Source organism: Bubalus bubalis, chromosome 1, assembly GCF_019923935.1.
Source record: "Bubalus bubalis isolate 160015118507 breed Murrah chromosome 1, NDDB_SH_1, whole genome shotgun sequence".
NCBI lineage: Eukaryota > Metazoa > Chordata > Mammalia > Artiodactyla > Bovidae > Bubalus > Bubalus bubalis.
The window spans coordinates 167,081,680-167,104,027 of NC_059157.1; the positions used below are offsets into that span (position 1 = coordinate 167,081,680).

General features: G+C 37.5%; 1 protein-coding gene across 1 annotated transcript in view; it reads left to right on the top strand.

Annotated features, from left to right (window-relative positions):
* LOC123466004 (phospholipid scramblase 1-like) overlaps window positions 1-12,222 on the top strand; it is a 55,738-nt gene extending 43,516 nt beyond the window's left edge. The window contains exons 6-8 of the mRNA XM_045166330.1: window positions 1,021-1,182; window positions 1,484-1,485; window positions 12,126-12,222. Of these exons, the coding sequence (XP_045022265.1) occupies window positions 1,021-1,182; window positions 1,484-1,485; window positions 12,126-12,222 (261 nt within the window). The remainder of the gene's footprint in view (window positions 1-1,020; window positions 1,183-1,483; window positions 1,486-12,125) is intronic.
* The last annotated feature ends 10,126 nt before the right edge of the window (window positions 12,223-22,348 follow it).

Here is a 22,348-nt window from a genome sequence, read left to right on the forward strand (position 1 = left end):
ATGCCCACCAACAGTGTAAGAGGGTTCCCTTTTCTCCTCACCCTCTCCAGCATTTATTGCTTGTAGACTTCTGGATCGCAGCCATTCAGACTGGTGTGAAATGGTACCTCATAGTGGTTTTGATTTGCATTTCTCTGATAATGAGTGATGTTGAGCATCTTTTCATGTGTTTGTTAGCCATCTGTATGTCTGTCTTCTTTGGAGAAATGTCTGTTTAGTTCTTTGGCCCATTTTTTGATTGGGTCATTTATTTTTCTGGAGTTGAGCTGTAGGAGTTGCTTGTATATTTTTGAGATTAGTTGTTTGTCAGTTGCTTCATTTGCTATTATTTTCTCCCATTCTGAAGGCTGCCTTTTCACCTTGCTAATAGTTTCCTTTGATGTGCAGAAGCTTTTAAGGTTAATTAGGTCCCATTTGTTTATTTTTGCTTTTATTTCCAATATTCTGGGAGGTGGGTCATAGATGATCCTGCTGTGATGTATGTCAGAGAGTGTTTTGCCTATGTTTGTTGAGAAATAACATTAGTTGGTACGAGACGTTGTACTCTAGGGAGTCTAAATGAGTAAAGGAAAAAAGGGCATGAGGAAATTGCAGAGGGATTCAGAAAATTAGGATCTCTTAGGAAAGAGTTAGGTGTGTAGAAGAGCTGAAAAGCTAGTGGTTTTCATTTTGCAATTCAATGGATTCTCCAATCAAGTTTAAGCAAATTATACATATTAATATAATTTTATATAATATGCATTATATATAAAACATAATATATGTATGTATACACATGTATACATAAAATCACTTGTATCCAATCAATTTGAAAATTTTCCTTTAGGTAGATATTGTCTATACATGTTTTTAGAGGCTATCTTCTGATCCTATTGAATATTCTTTTTATTTCAGGGTACATCATTATTATATTATAAGTCATATGGGTCATATGTAATTACTAAAATTGATGTAGGAATGCCTGTTGTTTTTATTTCAGGGGTTTTAATATAAGATTAAAAATATTTTTTTTTATTTTAGTTATTGTCTCTGGATGAGGAAATGATTATTGGTAAGATTTCAAATCAGTGGATTGGATTTATGAGGGAACTTTTTACCAATACCAATAAATTTGGGATCCAGTTTCCACTTGATCTTGATGTTAGAATAAAAGCATTGATGCTTGGAGCAAGTTTCCTCATTGTGAGTCTATTTTCATTCTATTTTAACTGCACATTAATTTTCTGAGATTATCACTATACTTTTGCTATTATTTCTCCTCAAATCACCTAGATCAATTGCAATCTGTGCTTTTGGTCTAGTCCTATGTCCCCAAATTACATCATGGATTGAATGTTCACGCTGCAAAGGAAAAAAAAGCTAGAATGCCCTGGAAATGTGATCATTAGAGTTGAATTCCTTTGCCCTAATGAAAAATAAGAATAAGTCACTGAAAATAAGAATGTAATGTTTCATTCAGTGTAATTTACTGTTATTTTTTCAGTGGTAAGAATCCATTTGCCAATGCAGGAGACTCAGGAGACTCGAGTTCAGTCCCTGGGTCAGCAAGATCCTCTGGAGGAGGAAATGGCAACCCACCCCAATATTCTTGCCTGGGAAATCCCATGGACTGAGGAGTCTGATAGTCTACGGTCCATGGGGTTGCAAAGAATCAGACACAACTGAGCGACTGACCACATACATACACCAAGAATTTAAAATTTTATAATAAGAACTTTTTTAAACAGTTCATTGAAAAAGGTAATCATTGCTCATTTGGAGACCATAGATATGTAGAAACATTTTAAAAGAATTTGTCATTCTTGATTTCATTGGGTCTTAGGAGAAAATGAAAATAGCAACTATCTTCATTCTCCAAATATTATGAAATAACAGGAAATGGCAGAAGTATGCAGGGGTGTGTCATACAGCATTAAGTAATTTGGAGAAAGGAAAAAATAAACAGATTAGATAGCAGATCAAATGTAGCTGAGGAAAAAATTAGTGAACTGGGATATATAGTTGAGGAAATTATTCATAATAACCTACAGAGACAAGGAAATATGAAAGTCAAGAGTCTCAAGATAGGATAGGGAATAATAACTGCTAAAAAAAATTTCCAGAAGAAACAAATTCAGTGAGGCAAAAAGGACAACATATCTTAAGTAATATAATTAAAAATTAACACCTATATAAATCACAGTGAGATAGCAAAACAGTAAAGAAAAATAAGTAACCAGAAAGAAAAGAAAAATCTACTATAAACAATAGACTGACAATTGCCTTCTTAATAGAAAGAGTGGAAGCCAGAGAGAATAGAATAATATCTTCAAAGTACTGATTTAAAAAACAATTTTAACTCTCAATTTCAATTTTCTTCAAGAATATCTCAAGGAGAAGAGCAAAATAAATAAGTTTTTTTTTTTTTAAAGCACATTTTTTACACACATAGATCATTTCTAAAGGAGATAATTCAGGAAGAAGGGACATAATCTGAGAATAATCATCTGAGGTTCAATAATACTCACGAGCAAATAAAATGCTAACTCTATTTGTGAATGTAAATGTGTTTTTACAAATAAATAGCAGAAGAGGTTCCAGACGGCAGTGTAAGAAACACCTGAATTCACCTCCTCCCATGGACACATCAAATTAACTCCTACATATGGAATAATTGTGGCTTCCCCAGAGGCTCAGAGGTAAAGAATTTGCCTACAATGCAGCAGATGAAGCAATCATACATGACTGAAGCAACTGAGCACACACACATGTACATGGAGTATTTCCTTCTTAAAAAAAGGCTGAAAACTAGCTAAACAGCTCTTCAATGATGAGGGATTAAAAAGATCAATATAGGGTGGAAAAGCAGAGGTGTGTTCTCACCAAAAAAGGCACATCTGGTGTGGAGACACACAATTGGGAGGGCTCTCACAAATACAGAGCTTATCCCTAGAAGCAAAGGGTTGGTGCCCTACTTCAGGCACTCCAAGTCTTGGACCTGCACTGGAGAAATGAGCCCCCAAACATCTGGCTTTGGAAACCAATAGGGCCAAGGTTCAGGACATTCAAAGTGCTGCAGGGAACAGAGATTCCTCTCTTAAAGGGCTTACATGCAGACTCACCCCAAGACAGCACATAAGCTGCAGTTTGAAAAACATCTAAATGATATTAGCTAGTGAAGGGGGTTCACTAGCTAATCTTAAAGCATGTTCCAGAGGGAAGAGGGCTTGTTGGGACTTTCCAGACAAAGTTGCTAGCATTTTATGCTTTTATCTTCTCATGCTACATTGTAAGGGCCAGCACTAGTAGGTACCAGTTTTGCTACCATGCTAGTGTTGGTGGTCATACTCTGCCAGCAGCCTTGTTAAAGCCAGCAGGCATGCCTTGGCTCCAAGCTCACCTACAGTCCTGCTGAAGCCAACAGATATATACAGTCAACACAGGGGGATATCCCTTGATCACCTGACTCTGGTGGCCAGGGGTGCTTGGGCTTCTGGGCTGTAAGTGACTGAAACAATCTGAGAGATAGTTCTTCGCAGGGTACCATGTGCCAGACTATGATATAGATAGGAGGCTAAAATATAGCCCTAGTCTTCCTATGAAAAAGGCTTCTTTACTTGGGCTGGAGCCTCAGCTTGAGGGGCAGGTTTCAGGTTTACCATTTATCTAGAGGCTATGAAGTTGTTCTCAGGGAACATAGGCTGGGGGGTTCTATTTTTGTACTCTCCTTCAGTACTGCTTCAGCTCAAGGTACTTACTAGGAAGGAGGTTATACATTCATCTAGAGTCCCAGTATCTTCAAATGTCACCAAGGGATACATCCAAATTACTTGGTTTGGAGTCCAGCAGGGTTTATGACTATACTCCCAAAGAACTCAATATATTTACATACTTTTAAAAACTGCTGCTTGAGGATATGCCATCTAGTGAGCCTGTAACTAGGTCTTGACAGATTCCTCCTTTGAACACTGAAAAGTCTTGATTTCAACCACTGGGACCTATCAACAATAAATTTGAGTGCTTAGATAATCACAAAAGTTTGAGAGATAACTAAGAGCAGATCAGATCGGATCAGATCAGTCACTCAGTTGCGTCCGACTCTTTGCGACCCCATGAATCGCAGCACACCAGGCCTCCTTGTCCATCACCAACTCCCGGAGTTCACTCAGACTCACATCCATCGAGTCAGTGATGCCATCCAGCCATCTCATCCTCTGTCGTCCCCTTCTCCTCCTGCCCCCAATCCCTCCCAGCATCAGCGTCTTTTCCAATGAGTCAACTCTTCACATGAGGTGGCCAAAGTATTGGAGTTTCAGCTTTAGCATCATTCCTTCCAAAGAAATCCCAGGGCTGATCTCCTTCAGAATGGACTGGTTGGATCTCCTTGCAGTCCAAGGGACTCTCAAGAGTCTTCTCCAACACCACAGTTCAAAAGCATCAATTTTTCGGTGCTCAGCCTTCTTCACAGTCCAACTCTCACATCCATACATGACCACAGGAAAAACCATAGCCTTGACTACACAAACCTTTGTTGGCAAAGTAATGTCTCTGCTTTTGAATATGCTCTCTAGGTTGGTCATAACTTTCCTTCCAAGGAGTAAGCATCTTTTAATTTCATGGCTGCAGTCACCATCTGCCGTGATTTTGGAGCCCAGAAAAATAAAGTCTGACACTGTTTCCACTGTTTCCCCATCTATTTCCCATGAAGTGATGGGACCGGATGCCATGATCTTCGTTGTCTGAATGTTGAGCTTTAAGCCAACTTTTTAAATGATAAGGTTCATCTCCTATACAAGACCATTCCTTCAGGACTGGGAAAGGTAGCTGCTTTGCCTAACATAACACAGAGTCAAGCAAAATGAAGAAACAGAGAAATACACTCCAAATGAAAGAAGAAGATAAAATATCAGAAAACAAAATTTAATGAAATGGAGATAAATAAATTACCTAATGAAGAGCTCAAAATAATGGTCCATAGAAATGGTCACTAAACTCAGAAGACTGAATGAACACAGTATATTTTTATACTCTGCAGAAAAAAAACATTAGAACTAATAAATTCAGTAATGTTGCAGGTACAAAATCAATATACAAAAACCTGTTGTGTTTTTACACACTAGAAATGAACTATCAGAAAGAAAACTTAAGAAAAAAATCTCATTTACAAAGAAATCAAAAAGAATAAAATAACTAGGAATAAATTTACCAAAAAGTGAAAGACCTGTACACTGAAAACTATAAGACACTGATGAACAACTGAAGAAGAAAAATAAATGGAAAGATATTACATGTTCATGGGTTGGAAGAATTAGTTCAGTTCAGTCACTCAGTCGTGTCCAACTCTTTGCAACCCCATGGACTGCATAACACCAGGCAGGCTTTCCTGAACATCACCAGCTCCTGGAGTTTGCTTAAATTAATGTGCATCAAGTCGGTGATGCCATCCAACCATCTCATCCTCTGTCAACCCCTTCTCCTCCTGCCTTCAATCTTTCCCAGCATCAGGGTCTCTTCAAATGAGTCAGCTCTCTGCATCAGGTGGCCAAAGTATTGGAGTTTCAGCCTCAACATCAGTCCTTCCAATGAACACCCAGGAATGATCTCCCTTAGGATGGACTGGTTTGATCTCCTTGCAGTCCAAGGAACTCTCAAGAGTCTTCTCCAACACCACAGTTTGAAAGTATCAATTCTTTGGTGCTCAGCTTTCTTTAGTCCAACTCTCACATCCATACATGACTACTGGAAAACCCATAGCTTTCACTATATGGACTTCTGTTGGCAAAGTAATATCTCTGCTTTTTAATATGCTGTCTAGGTTGGTCATAGCTTTTCTTCCAAGGAGCAAATGTCTTTTAATTTACTGGCTGCAGTCACCATCTGCAGTGATTTTGGAGCCCCCCAAAAATAGTCTGTCACTGTTTACATTGTTTCCCCATCTATTTGCCATGAAGTGATGGGACCAGATGCCATGATCTTAGTTTTCTGAATATTGAGTTTTAAGCCAAATTTTTCAGTCTCCTCTTTTGCTTTCACTGGTCAATATTTCCTAAAGTAAATAGAACAAATAATCCTAAAATATATATGGAACCACAAAAGATACTGAAAGTCAAAGAAATCTTGAGAATGAAGTATAACACTGTGGGCATCATGGTCCCTGATTTCAAATGATATTAAAAAGTCATAGTAATCAAACTAGTATGGTATTTGTATAAAAAAAGATACATAGGTAATGAAAAAGCTTAGTAACCTCAGAAATAATGGATGCATATATGATTGATTTATGACAAAGTAGCCAAGAATATACAGTGGGGAAAGTATTGGCTCTTCAATGAATGTTAATAAAACTGAACAGTTACATGCAAAAAAATAAAATTAGATTACTATCTTATACCATTCACCAAAATCAACTTAAAATGTTTTAAAGAATTAAATATAAGACCAGAGACCATAAAAATCCTACAAGAAAACACAGGTGATGAACTCCTTGATATTGTTCTAAATCAGGAATTTTTGGATCTGACTCCCAAGGCAAGGGCAACAAAAACAAAATAAACATGTGGCTTTATTTCTTGTTTTTTAAGGAATCTCCATACTGTTTTGCATAGTGGCTTTATCAATTCACATTTCTACCAACAGTGCAAGAGTTTTCCCTTTTCTCCACATCCTCTCCAGCATTTATTATTTGTAGATTTTTTTATGATGGCCATTTTGACTGGTGTGAGATGATACCTCATGGTAGTTTTGACTTGCATTTCTCTAATAATAAGTAGTATTGACCCAGCAGTCCCACTACTGGGTATATAGCCTGAGAAAACCATAATTCAAAAAGACATATGTACCCCAATGTTCATAGCACCACTATTTACAATAGCTATGACAAAGAAGCAACCTGATGTCCATTGATAGATGCATGGATAAAGAAGTTGTACACACACACACACACACACACATATAATGGAATATTACTCAGCCACAAAAAGAAATGAATTTGAGTCAGTTGAAGTGAAGTAGATGAACCTAAAGCCTGTCCAATGGAGTGAAGTAAGTCAGAAAGAGAAAAACAAGTACTGTTAATATATATATATATATATATATATATATATATAGTATATATTTGAGGGAAGCTCAAAAGGCAGGGGATTGATTGCCGGGAGAAATATCAATAACCTCAGATATACAGATGACAACACCCTTATGGCAGAAAGTGAAGAGGAACTCAAAAGCATCTTGATGAAAGTGAAAGTGGAGAGTGAAAAAGTTGGCTTAAAGCTCAACATTCAGACAACGAAGATCATGGCATCCGGTCCCATCACTTCATGGGAAATAGATGGGGAAACAGTGGAAACAGTGTCAGACTTTATTTTGGGGGGCTCCAAAATCACTGCAGATGGTGACTGCAGCCATGAAATTAAAAGACACTTACTCCTTGGAAGGAAAGTTATGACCAATCTAGAGAGCATATTCAAAAGCAGAGACATTACTTTGCCAACAAAGATTCGTTTAGTTAAGGCTATGGTTTTTCCTGTGGTCATGTATGGATGTGAGAGTTGGACTGTGAAGAAGGCTGAGTGCCGAAGAATTGATGCTTTTGAACTGTGGTATTGGAGAAGACTCTTGAGAGTGACTGCAAGGAGATCCAACCAGTCCATTCTGAAGGAGATAGGCCCTGGGATTTCTTTGGAAGGAATGATGCTAAAGCTGAAACTCCAGTGCTTTGGCTACCTCATGCGAAGAATTGACTCATTGGAAAAGACTCTGATGCTGGGAGGGATTGGGGGCAGGAGGAGAAGGGGACGACGGAGGATGAGATGGCTGGATGGCATCACTGACTCGATGGATGTGAGTCTGAGTGAACTCCGGGAGTTGGTGATGGACAAGGAGGCCTGGCGTGCTGCGATTCATGGGGTCACAAAGAATTGGACACGACTGAGCGACTGATCTGATCTGATAGATGATTCATGTTGTTGTACAGCAGACACCAGCACAACACTGTAAAGCACTTATCATCCAATTAAAAATAAATTAAAAAAAACAACACATGAAACTACATCAGACTAAAAAGCTTCTGAACAGCAAGGACAGCATCATCAAAATGAAAAGGCAACTTACTGACTGAGAGAAGATGTCTGAAAATTTATATCCAATAAAAGTTAATATCCAAAATATAATTAGAACTCACAACTCAGTAGTAAAGAATACACTAACAATATAAGTTTTAAATGGACAGAGAATCTGAATAGACATTTTCCCAAAGAAGACATGCACATAGCCAAGAGACACATGAAAAGATGCTCAACATCACTAATCATCAGGGAAATGTAAATTAAAACTTTAATGAGATGTCACCTCACATCTGTTTGAATCACTCTTATCTAAAAGACAAGAAATAACAAGTGTTGGCAAGCACTTGGATAAGAAGGAATCTGTGTACACTATTGGTGAGAATGTAAAGTGGTACAACTACTATGGAAAACAGTATGCAGGTACCTCAAAAAACTAAAAATATAACTTCCATAGGATTCAGAAATTCTACTTTTGGGTATTTACCCTAACAAAATAAAAACTTTACCTTGAAAAGATATTTGCACCCTCATATTCATTGCAGCATTATTTAAAGTAGCCAAGTTATGGAAAATAAAATGTAAATATAATGTAAAATGTATTAATCCATCAATAGATGAATGGACAAAGAAGATGTGGTACACTTATGATAGACTACTATTTAGCCATAAAAAACACTGAAATAAGTCAGAACAAAAAAGACAAATATCACATGATTTCACTTGTATGTGGAATTTAAGACAAAACAAACAAAACTGAACCACATTAAACTAATAGAAGAGATTGGAGAACAGGCAAAATAGGGGGAAAGAATCAAGATGTAAAAACTTTCTACTTATAAAATAAATAAGTGGATATGATATATAGCATGATGACTCTAATAATATTGTATTGCATATTTGAAAAATGCTAATATAATACATTTTAAAAGTGCTGTTTACAAGAAAAAATGTTGCAACTTTATACGGTGGTGGATCGTAACTGAACTTACTGCAGTGATCATTTTGCAGTGTATACAAATATCAAATCATTATGTTGTATATCTGAAACTAATACAGTATTTTATGTCAATTGTGTTTCATAAAAAACAATAGTAGCAAATGTCTAATTTGTGAGATCAAAAAAAGCAACACTAAAATAATAGGCAACAAAAGTAAATAAGCTGTGAGAAAATTACTAGAATTACAATGTCATAAGGTCTTTTTGTTGTTCAGGAAGTGAGTTAAGTATGCATGTTAATTTCATAGACAACCACTGAAAAAATGAAAGGACTTTGTAAACTGCAAACTAGTAGAGAGGAAAAATAGAAATAAAATACAAGCAAGTAAACAAATGAGTGAAAGAATCTTTTTAGGGGAAAGAGCAAGAAGAAAAAAGCATAGACAAAGTAGGACAAATAGAAACAGGAAATTAAAATGGTAGAAAAGAGCTACCTATTCAGGTATATCAATATGTCAATTAAATATATTCTATACAATTTCTTGGGCTTCTCTTGTAGCTCAGTTGGTAAAGAATCTGTCTGCAATGGCGGGAGACCTAGGTTCAATTCTTGGGTTGGGAAGATCCCCTGGAGAAGGAAATGGCAATGCACTCCAGTATTCTTGCCTGGAGAATCCCACAGACAGGGGAGTCTGGCAGGCTACATACAGTCCATGGGGTCACAAGAGTTGGACACAACTTAGCAACTAAACCACCACCACCACACAATATCTTATAATACCTACAATAAATGTAAATGGCCAAATATTGCAAGTAGAAGAATAGATATGGTTCGATTTGAGTTTTAAAATATTCAGAGGCTCTATATAGGAGACAGATCTAAAATAAAGACAAAAAAATTGAAAGAGAGAAAACATGGGATAAATTAACAGAAAAATGCTAACCATAAGTAAGCTAATAGAGCAAGGTCACTATCAGGGAAAAAAAAATAGATGTTAGGACAAAAAACACTATTAGGGGCAGACAGAGGGTAACTACATAATGATAAAAGTTTTACTCAGAAGATATAACAATTCTAGGGTTCTGTGTACCTAATATAAACCTCAAAATATAGAGAAACATGTTATATAGTTAGTGAGAAACTCATCATCATAGTGGAAAATTCATACAGCTTTTAATTTTTACTCATTGTAGAAGACAGAACCTTAGTAAAGTTACTTAAATTTGAACAAAAAAATTAAGAAGCTTGATTTAAAGAATGTATGTAGAACTCTGTATCAAGCAAGTAGATAATATATTTTCAACAAACAATTTTTTATAAAAATTTTTCTCATAGTAGGTCAAGAAGGAAGTCTCAACATGTTTCAGAGAATGGGTATAATTTGGACCTTAGTGTCTAAGCAAGTAACAGTAAATTAGATGTTGATGAAGATACACATTTTAAAATATTTTGTACGGGAAAACATGTAAATAAGTCAGGGATAAAAAGTAACACAATAAAAATTTTAAAATACATTAAATTGAATAATATTACATTTTAAAATTTTTAGAATGCAACTAAAAATGTTAAAAAGAATAATATAGCTATAAATACTTTTGAAGAAGAGAAAAAAGTGAAAAATTAATGAACCTAGTATCTATATAAAAGGTTAGTAAAAGAACAGAGCAAACCCAAGGAAGCATAAGGAAAGAAGTATTGAATTACTGATCAAAGATAAATGTGATTTCTAGATAGAAAAGAACTTTCAAAGCAGTTAAGTCACAGAGTAAAAGACTGCTAAATTAGAATATCTTAACTTCTGTGCATGTGTGCTCAATTGCTCAGTCATGTCCAGCTCTTTGTAACCCCATAGACTGTACCCCACCAGGCTCCTTGTCCATGGAATTTTCCAGGTAAGAATACTGGAGTAGGTTGCCATTTCCACTCCAGATCTTAAACTTCTGTACCTCAAGACAAATCATAATATTAAACTATTAAAACTTAAACAGCAAATAATAAAGTAGCTAAAATATATGATTCATATATGACCAAGAAATAATATCATTATATTAATAAAAATTTTACTTGAGTGAGAAAAAAATCAAATCTCAAATGAAATGGATATAGAATATTAAAAACTAATTAATACAGCAATTAATAAGGGAATATAGATAACAAGTAATTATATGAAAACATTTTCAAAAACATATGAAGTAAAGGAATAAACAACAATGAAATATCTCTTTTAATTTATTCTCCGAATCAGGTTACAAGAATAAGAAACTCAAGAGCTATACATACAACTTTTGGGGGACAAACTGAAAATATCCATTAAAAATTATAATGTTGATATTTTTTAATATTGCTTTCTTTTTCGTATTGCTTTCTTCCAAAAAATTAAGAGATGCAGACAATTACATAGAGCTCCCCGGTGGTACAATGAATGGTAAAGAATCCACCTACAGTGCAGAAGCTGCATGAGTTTCAATCTCTGGGTTAGGAATATCCCCTGGAGAAGAAAATAGCAACCCACTCCATTATTCTTGCAGAAATTCCATGGACAGAGAAGCCTAGCAGGCTATAATCCATGGGTCACAAAATAGCTGGACACAACTTAATGACTAAAAAACAGACAATTCTGTGTACACTTGTAAACAGAAATGTATACTCTATGTTGCAAAACTCACTCTAATAAATAAAAAAATGTTAAAATCTAAAATGTAAGGTATGAGATTTATTAATTACATTATAAACTATCTATGAAGTAGAATGTTAATAACTCAAATGCTCAATGACATGCATATTCAGTGTATATTATTTAATGAAAAAAGTAGGATATAAGCATATTATAACACTAATTATGTTCCTGGAAGGAATTTAAACCAAAATATTAATGGTAGATCTTGGAGAATTGAAATTATAAATTTTTCTCTTTGGTATTTCTATATTTTTCTGTATTGAGTATACATGAATGAAAAAATACAGAAGAAAATAAAGTAAGGTGAAATTAGTTGCTGTTCTCTAAGGGAAACAAATTCATATTATATTCAAATTTATTATTTTGGTGTATTAAGGGTAGTCAAATAATCATACTTAATCCCTTAGAAGTTGCCTGTTACTGCTATTAAACCAGCTTAATCATATTTGTGTTTCATTTTCATCCTAGGACTACATGTATTTTGAACTCTGGTCATAAGAGTCAGCCTGAAAAATCATGCCAGACATTACTGGCATTAAGTTTTGCCAGTCCTCAGAAAAATTAAACAACTTTTACTTAGAATATATAATAAAGTTTTATTTCACTAAAATTATTTGTATGATTTTTTTCTACATAATAGGACACACAGCATTTAATTTTCTACATAATGAACCACACCAAAAATTTAGAAACTATAAACAAATGGAACCTAATCAAACTTATAAGCTTTTGTACAGTAAAGGAAACCCATTAACAAAACAAAAGACAACCTACAGGCTGGAAGAAATATTTGCAAATGATACAATCAACAAGGACTTAATTTCCAAAATATACAAATAGCTCATACAACTCAATAACGAAAATAGCAAACAACCCAGTCAAAAAATGGGCAGAAGACTTAAGGGACATTTCTCCAAAGGAGACACACAGATGGCCAATAGACAAATGAAAAAAGGCTTAGTATCATTAATTAATAGAGAAATGCAAGTCAAAATTACAATGATGTATCATCTCACACGAGTCAGAATAGCCATCATCAAATGACAAATAGAGAGGGTGTGGAGAAAAGGGAACACTCTTACATTGTTAGTGGGAATATAAATTAGTGTAGCATAGCAAACAGCATGGAGGCTCCTTAAAAAACTAAAAATAGCATTGCCATATGATCCTGCAAAGCTACTCCTGGGCACATATTTAGAGAATACTCTGAATTCATAAAGATCCATGCACCCCGATGTTAAAGCAGCACTGTTTACAATAACCAAGACATGGAAACAACCTAAATGTCCAATTACAGATGAATGGATAAACAAGATGTGTTACATATATACAATAGAATACTATTCAGCCATAAAAAGAATGGAATAATGCCATTTGCAGCAATATACACGAACATAGAGAAACATACTAAGTAAGCTAGATAGAGGAATGACAAATAGCATATGCTATCACTTACAAGTGTAATCTAAATAGAAAATGATACAAATGAAGTTATTTACAAAATAGAAATAGACCCATAGATACAGAAGACAAACTTATGGTTACCAAAGGGGAAAGGGACGGACATAGGGATAAGTTAGGAGTTTGGGATTACCATATACACATATACAATTTTATATAAAATAGACAACCAACAAGGATTTACTCTATAGCACAGGGATTTATATACATATAACTGAATCAATCTGTTCTGTACCTGATGGTAACACAACATTATGAATCAACTATTCAGACATGACTTAGGGACTCAACAACAAAAATATACTTCAATGAAAAAAAAAAAAAGATCATTGTATTTAGCTGAGGATTCTGCTGTATAATTCTTCTTATCAAGACCTGGATCATTCATGCATGTGCAGTCACTTAATAGATTGGCTGGGGACTGTCTCATCCCAGATGGTCTCATTCATATGTCTGGCTGTTGCCTAAGTTAATAGGGGCATCAGGCCACATAGCTTTCATCATCTAGAAGGCTAGCCAAAACTTACACATGATGACTATATTAGAAAAGCAGCAGGAAAGCAAGCTCAAATGTTCACACTCATCCCAAACCTCTGTTTCTATTATACCTACTAATGTCCCTTAGCCAAAGCAAGTCAAATAGCCAAGTCCAGATTCAAGAAGTGGAAAAATAGACTCTACTTCTTTATGGGAAATGCTGAAAAATACTGTGGCTTTTTTATTCTCCCCTTCTACCATTTTTTATTCTCCCCTTCTACCCCATCCTCCCTCCAGTTATAATTATTTCATTCTCCATACATGCAAAGTATCCTCAACCTTCCCAGAACTTCCAAAATTCTCTTTCACTTACAGCATCAGGTTCAAGTCCAATATCATGTGATTTGCATCATTTGTGAATGCAAGCAAGGATACCTGGATGCAGTTCCTCTTGATTCAGAGACTTCAAAACTAAAAAGACACACCAAACAATAGTACTGTGTTATGTGCTGTGTTCAGTCATGTCCAACTCCATGGACTATGAGCCAAGGTGAAAATAACTACAGTAAACAAATGGAACTGATCAATAGCGATTTTAGAACTCAGATGGACATATGCTGCCAGCTCCTCTTACTCTAGGAACAGAGAATGTTCTGCCCTCTGGCAGTGGCTCTCTAGTCCACTGTTCCCCGTAGCTATGACCTCGGGGATAGCTATGACCTTTGGCTCTGCCTTCTGAGACATTTTCCTTTTCTAAATGAAATGGCTGTTTTTAACTGAATAGTTTTGTAGCCCTTTTCCTACTTACAGAAAGTTGGAGATAGAAGTCTTTTAATTTTAAACTGTCTCCGTCTCTTTTAAGTCTCTGTCAATATAACTCTCTTTAAAACTCTGTGGTTTTCCATATATCAGATTTGCTGCTAAGTCGCTTCAGTCGTGTCCGACTCTGTGCAACCCCACAGACAGCAGCCCACCAGGCTCCCCTGTCCCTGGGATTCTCCAGGCAAGAACACTGGAGTGGGTTGCCATTTCCTCCTCCAATGCATGAAAGTGAAAAGTGAAAGTGAAGTCGCTTAGTCGTGTCCGACTCTTAGCGACCCCATGGACTGCAGCCCACCAGGCTCCTCCGTCCATGGGATTTTCCAGGCAAGAGTACTGGAGTGGGGTGCCATTGCCTTCTCCATATCAGATTTAGCCCACTCTATTAGAAAAAGCTACATTCAGTCTTCTTTTCAGGACGGGCTTCTATCTCTGAATTTACTAACAGCTAGTCTAGTTTCTTTATATGTAGCTGGGTTCTAAAAGCAACCAGAGGATACAACCTTATGCATAAGCACTTTTCAAGCCTCTGTTTACATCAAGTTTGCAAATGACCCATTGGCCAACTCAAGTATCATGTCTAAATTCACATTCCGTGGACTTTTAAAGAGATCCCATTCCTTGATTTGAGGCACTGTTAAAAACGTTTTTTCCACAATCCACCACATTATTTAATGGGTGATTTTTCTTGATTTGAGTGTGCCATAGATTGACTATTTCTGTCCCTTACAACTGATATTTTGAAATTTAATCTCCAATGTGATAATATTTGAAAGTGGGACATCTAGAAGGTGATTAGTTCATGAGAATGGAGCCTGCAATGAATGGGATTGAGGCCCATATAAAAGAGGCCCCCTCAGGGAGCTCCCCTGCCCTTTCACCATGTGAAGTTATAGCAAAAGAGTATAGTTCAGGAAGGGGATCCTCATCAGACACTTAATCTGCCAGCATCTTGATCTTGGACTCTCCAGATTTCAGAACTGTGAGAAATAAATTTCTGTTGTTTATAAGCCACTCAGTCTATGGCATTCTGTTATAGCAGCCCAAACCGACTAAGTCAGTGTTACCTAAAAAATAGTTTTTTTTTTTTCTTTTTCTTTTCCCACTTCTGGATATTTATTGAAGAAAACAGAAACACTAACTTGTAGGAGACAGGAAGAATAGAAAATCAGGCCCCAGCAAGGGCCACAGAAGGAATTTATTGATAAACTGGATGCTTCAAGACATGAGACTCATGGAATAAGTCCAGAGGGAACAGTTCATAATCTTGAAAACAAGATATGATCCTGGGTGTGGCCGATCCCAGACTGTTTCCCAACTGGCGTTTCAGAGTCCCATGTTTTACATATCTGAAGGAAAATCTATACGTAAGAATATTAGTCTTAGTTACTAATTTGTTATTGATTACTGTTTCTTGGTTACTTAACAGCTAATGATCACTTTGTTCTTTGGCCCTGAAGGCCACATGAGTTATAGCTTAACTCCCTGCACATTCTTTCCTTCATGGCTGAGAGTATAATAAAGCTGGCATGGATTCAGTTTTGGCACCTTCACCTTGGAGCGGTGTTGGTCCCCTGATCCTCGCCTTTCACTGAACTCATGTGTCTTATTTCTCATTCTCCCATTGTATCGCACTTTCGGAAACCCTGCTTGTCGAACCAGACTTGACACTAACTGGAAAAGATACAAGCTCATTGTGTTGTTGTTGTTCAGTCGCTCAGTCATGCCCAACTCTTTGTGACCCCATGGGCTGCAGCATGCCAGGATTCCCTGTCCTTCACCATCTCCCAGAGCTTGCTCAAACTCAGGTCCATTGAATCAGTGATCCCATTCCAACCATCTTGTTCTCTGTCATCCCCTTCTCCTCCTGCCTTCAATCTTTCCCAGCATCAGGATCTCTCCTAATGAGTCAACTCTTCACATCAGGTGGCCAAAGTATTGGAGCTTCAGCTTCTGCATCAGTTATGTTCATTGAGGTGAATATGATTTCTGGTGTCCCTTTATCAGAAGTTAGTTTAGGTTTTTTTCTCCTACTCCTGTGTTTTAGGGGTACGTCTTGAAGAAGTCAATGGGTAAACTGATGCATGTTTCTAAGATTCAAACTCAAATAAATTTCTTTGGGTGCACAGGCTAATTTTCCCCAGGTGGTGTTAACGGACAGTCAGATCTGGCTGCTCAACACTTGAAAGCCAACAGTCCAGAGGCAAGGTTGGTTGAAAGGAAGTTTGCTTTACTTTGGATACCAGCAACTGTTGGAGAGGGTCCACATGTCCAAAGGCCCACTCTCCACTGACAACTGAGGACAAGAGTTTTTAAATGGGGAGTTTCTGGGGTGTATAGGAAAAAGGAAGGGACTCCAGACAGAAACAGCAGTCATCTCTGACAGTCATCTTGAAATTGGTCATGTGATTCTCTGACCAGCATCATCCTGATTGTTTTAAGTACAGTTAATATTCAGACCAGGGTCATTTTTTTCCAGTTTCTCCAAGGCCAGGTCTTGGAATTGCGCCACCTATGCCAAGGACAGTCTGGTCCTCCTGCAGTTAACATCTTCTGTCAAGTGGGGTTTTTAGTTTCTACAAAACAGCTCAAAGCATATGGCTCAGAATATTATTTACAGTCTTTGTAGAGGAACTAAAGGTCCTTGACTTTGCTTAATGACTAAACTATAATTATTTTATCCTGTTTGATTGCTTTTCCTTTGTTTCTGGATTTTCTCACTTCTTAGATTAAATTTACCCTTGACTAAAGTTCTTCTACAGACAAAAGGCAGGCTGAGGACATTGGGGGCAGAGGGAGGAAGGACTATAAGGTCCTGCTCTGTTTCAGTAGTAAGTGAAAGAGGCAAGTACCTCTGAGAGTCAGGATAGTGGAAGCAGACAAGAGAAAAATTAGATTCTCTAAGAATAATGCAAATTTATCTGATGTTTGTGCATGTATGAGAAAAAGGTTTTTGATGAAAACTTTTCAGGTGAACATGCATATCATCTGTAAATACATTGATGAGGCCCATGGCACACAAAAGAGAAACTCTTACAGGAATCTCTTTGCAGGAACGAGTCAGTGCTGCTGTCCATGTGCCAAACTATTAGCCCAAAACTCAGTCCAGTAGCCATCACTGGACTGAAGAACAGGCCCAACCACTTTCAAGATGACTTTAGTCAACTGGTGTACCACATGCCCATGTCCTTCAATGATGGTTCTGTACTAGCAATCTTGACCTCTTTACCAATCTTCAAATTAGGCATTTACAGTCATATTTCCACCATGATAATATGGACAAATCTACCTGAAAGTTGGTGAAATGATAATGGGATTCAAGCCTATTAAACATTTTTTTTTTTTTTTTGTATAATAAGAGAAAACTCTAAAAAAGGGGCTCCTTGAGACCTAGAATAATTCTTAGGTATAAGGTCAATTGCTCAGTGAGTTATGTGCATGCTCATTCACTTGAGTCATGTCCGACTCTTTGTGAACCCACAGACTGTAAACCATTAGTCTCCTCTATCCATGGGATTCTCCATGCAAGAATACTGGAGTGGGTTGCTCTCCTCCAAGGTATCTTCCAGACCCAGAGGTTGAACCTGGGCCTCCTGCAGCTCCTACCATGCAGGCAGATTTTTTCTAATTTATTTAATTTTTTTTTAATTTTTAAAAATTATTTTATTTGTATTTTTAAAATTATTTTAGTTTTAATTTTACAATATTGTATTGGTTTTGCCATATATCAACATGAATCTGCCACAGGTATTTTTTAATTGAAGGATAATTGTTTTACAGAATTTTGTTGTTTTCTGCCATTCATCAACATGAATCAGCCATAGGTATACATATGTCCCCTCCCTCTTGAAACTCCCTCTCATCTCCCTCCCCATCCCACCCTTCTAGGTTGATGCAGAGCCCCTGTCTGAGTTCCGTGAATCACACAGCAGATTACCATTGGCTATCTATTTTACATGACCCAGGAGAAAGGAGCAATAATTCCACAAGAGACTGACCCAGACTTGCCTGTGAGTGTCCAGGAGGTTCCAGTGGAGGTGTGGGTTGGTGCTGGCCTGCTGTAGGGTTGGGGGCACTGAGTGTACTAGTACATGCGTGGGATCTTTTGAAGGAGGTCACCATTAACTTCATCACCTCCACCATAGTTTGGCCCCAGGTGGAAAACAAGGAGGAAACACAGCTCCACTCATCAACATAAAATTGGATTTAAGATTTGCTGAGCATGGCCCCATCCATCAGAACAAGACCCAGTTCCCCCCTCAGTCAGTCCCTCCCAACAGGAAGCATCCATAAGCCTCTTATCCTTCTCTGTCAGAGGGCAGACAGAATGAAAACAAAATCACAGAAAACTAACCAATCTAATCACATGGACCACAGCCTTGTCTAACTCAATGAAACTATGAGCCATGCCATGTAGGGCCATCCAAGACGGATATGTCATGACGGAAAGTGCTGACAAAATGTGGTCCACTGGAGAAGGGAATGGCAAACCACTTCAAAATTCTTGCCTTGAGAACCCCATGAGCAGTATGAAAAGGCAAAAAAAATAGGACACTGAAAGATGATCTCCCCAGGTTGATAGGTGCCCAATAAACTACTGGAGATCAGTGGAGAAATAAATCCAGAAAAAATGAAGAGACAGAGTCAAAGCAAAAACAACACCCATTTGTGGATGTGACTGGTGATGGAAGCAAGGTCTGATGCTGTAAAGAGCAGTATTGCGTAAGAACCTGAAATGTTAGGTCCATGGATCAAGGCAAATTGGAAGTGGTCAAACAGGAGATGGCAAGAGTGAACATCAACATTTTAGGAATCAGCGAACTGAAATGGACTGGAATGGGTGAATTTAACTCAGATGACCATTATATCTACTACTGTGGGCAAGAATCCCTTCAAAGAAATGGAGTAGCCATCATAGTCAACAAAAGAATCCAAAATGCAGTACTTGGATGCAATCTCAAAAATGACAGAATGATCACTGTTCGTTTCCAAGGCAAACCATTCAATATCATGGTAATCCAAGTCTATGCCCCAACCAGTAATGCTGAAGAAGCTGAAATTGAATGGTTCTATGAAGACTTATAAGACCTTTTAGATCTAACACCCAAAAAAGATGTCCTTTTCATTATAGGGGACTGGAATGCAAAAGTAGGAAGTCAAGAAACACCTGGAGTAACAAGTAAATTTGACCTTGGAGTACAGAATGAAGCAGGACAAAGGCTAATACAGTTTTTCCAAGAGAACGCACTGGTCACAGAAAATACCCTCTTCCAATAACCCAAGAGAAGACTCTACACATGGACATCACCAGATGGTCAACACCGAAATCTGACTGATTACATTCTTTGCAGCCAAAGATGGAGAAGCTCTATACAGTCAGCGAAAACAAGACTGGGAGCTGACTGAGGCTCAGATCATGAACTCCTTATTGCCAAATTCAGTCTTAAATTGAAAAAAGTGGGGAAAACCACTAGAACATTCAGGTATGACCTAAATCAAATCCCTTATGATTATAGAGTGGAAGTGAGAAATAGATTTAATGGATGAGATCTGATAGAGTGCCTGATGAACTACAGATGGAGTATTGTGACATTGTACAGGAGACAGAGATCAAGACCATCCCCAAGCAAAAGAAATGCAAAAAAGCAAAAGGGCTGTCTGAAAAGGCCTTACAAATAGCTGTGAAAAGAAGAGAAGCAAAAACAAAGGAGGAAAGGAAAGATATACCCATTTGAATGCAGAGTTCTAAAGAATAGCAAGGAGAGATAAGCAAGCCTTCCTCAGTGATCAGTGCAAAGAAATAGAGGAAAACAATAGAATAGGAAAGACTAGGGATCTATTCAAGAAAATTAGAGATACCAAGGGAACATTTCATGCAAAGATGGGCTCAATAAAAGACAGAAATGGTATAGACCTAACAAAAGCAGAGAATATTAAAAAGAGGTGGCAAGAACACACAGAAGAACTGTACAAAAAAGATCTTCACGACCCAGATAATCATGATGGAGTGATCATTCACCTAGAGCCAGACATCCAGGAATGTGAAGTCAAGTGGGCCTTAGGAAACATCACTATGAACAAAGCTAGTGGATGTGATGGAATTCCAGCTGAGCTGTTTCAAATCCTAAAAGATGATGCTGTGAAAATACTGCACTCAATATTCCAGCAAATTTGGAAAACTCAGCAGTGGCCACAGGACTGGAAAAAGTCAGTTTTCATTCCAATCCAAAAGAAACACAATGCCAAAGAATGCTCAAACTACCACACAATTGCACTCATCTCACGTGCTAGTAAAGTAATGCTCAAAATTCTCCAAACCAGGCTTCAACAGTACGTGAATCATAAACTTCCAGATGTTCAAGCTGGATTTAGAAAAGTCAAAGGAAGCAGAGATCAAATTGTCAACATCTGCTGGATCATCAAAAAGCATATGAGTTCCAGTAAAACATCTATTTCTGCTTTATTGACTATGCCAAAGCCTTTGACTGCGTGGATCACAAACTCAGGAAAATTCTGTAAGAGAGGGGAACACGAGACTACCTGACCTGCCTCTTGAGAAATCTGTATGCAGGTCAGGAAGGAACAGTTAGTACTGGACATGGAACAACAGACTGGTTCCAAATAGGAAAAGGAGTATGTCAAGGCTGTATATTGTCACCCTGCTTATTTAACTTATATGCAGAGTGCATCATGAGAAATGCTGGGCTGGATGAAGCACAAGCTTGAAATCAAAACTTGCAGGAGAAATAGCAATAACCTCAGACATGCAGATGAAACCACCCTTATGGCAGAAAACGAAGAACAACTAAGGAGCCTCTTGATGAAAGTGAAAGAGGAGAGTGAAAAAGTTGGCTTAAAACTCAACATTTAGAAAACTAAGATCATGGCATCCGGTCCCATCACTTCATGGCAAATAGATGGGGAAACAATGGAAATAGTGACAGACTTTATTTTGGGGGGCTCTAAAATCACTGCAGATGGTGACTGCAGCCATGAAATTAAAAGATGCTTGCTCCTCAAAGAAGAGTTATGACCAACCTAGACAGCATATTAAAAAACAGAGACGTTACTTGGCCAACAAAGGTCCATCCAGTCAAGGCTATGGTTTTTCCAGTAGACATGTATGGATGTGAGAGTTGGACTATAAAGAAAGCTGAGCACTGAAGAATTGATGCTTTTGAACTGTGGTGTTGGAGAAGACTCTTGAGAGTCCCTTGGACTGCAAGGAGATCCAACCAGTCTATCCTAAAGGAAACGAGCCCTGAATATTCATTGGAAGGCCTGATGTTGAAGCTGAAACTCCGATACTGTGGCCACCTGATGCAAAGATCTGACTCATTTGAAAAGACCCTGATGCTGAGAAAGATTGAGAGTGGGAGGAGAAGGGGATGACAGAGGATGAGATGGTTGGATGGCATCACCAACTCAATGGACATGAGTCTGCGTAAACTCCAGGAGTTGGTGATGGATAGCCAGGCCTGGCGCCCTGCAGTCCATGGCGTCGCAGAGTCGGACATGACTCAGCAACTGAGCTGAACTGAACTGAACTGAACTGATCTGTTTTATATATTATAATCTAAATTTCCATGTTACTCAGTCCATACCTCTCATCCTCTCTTCCCCCCACCATGTCCATAAGTGTGTTTTCTATATCTGTTTTTTCACAGCTACAAAATAGTTTTTAATAAATGATTTTTTTTCAGTTCTCTCTACTGTGTAACTGACTGATAATTATCCATGATTATTTCTGGATATGGTTGGTTTCAATGAAAGATAAGATCCAAAGAACATGTCATTCTACATGAGACCTACACAGACAGCTGTCTAAAGGGGAACAAAAGAGAAAAAGACTCAGTGAAATATAATAAAACGAGGACACACATAGGCTACTCTTACTCTTCTTTTTAAAGTGTTTGGATAGAGCAGCCCTTGTC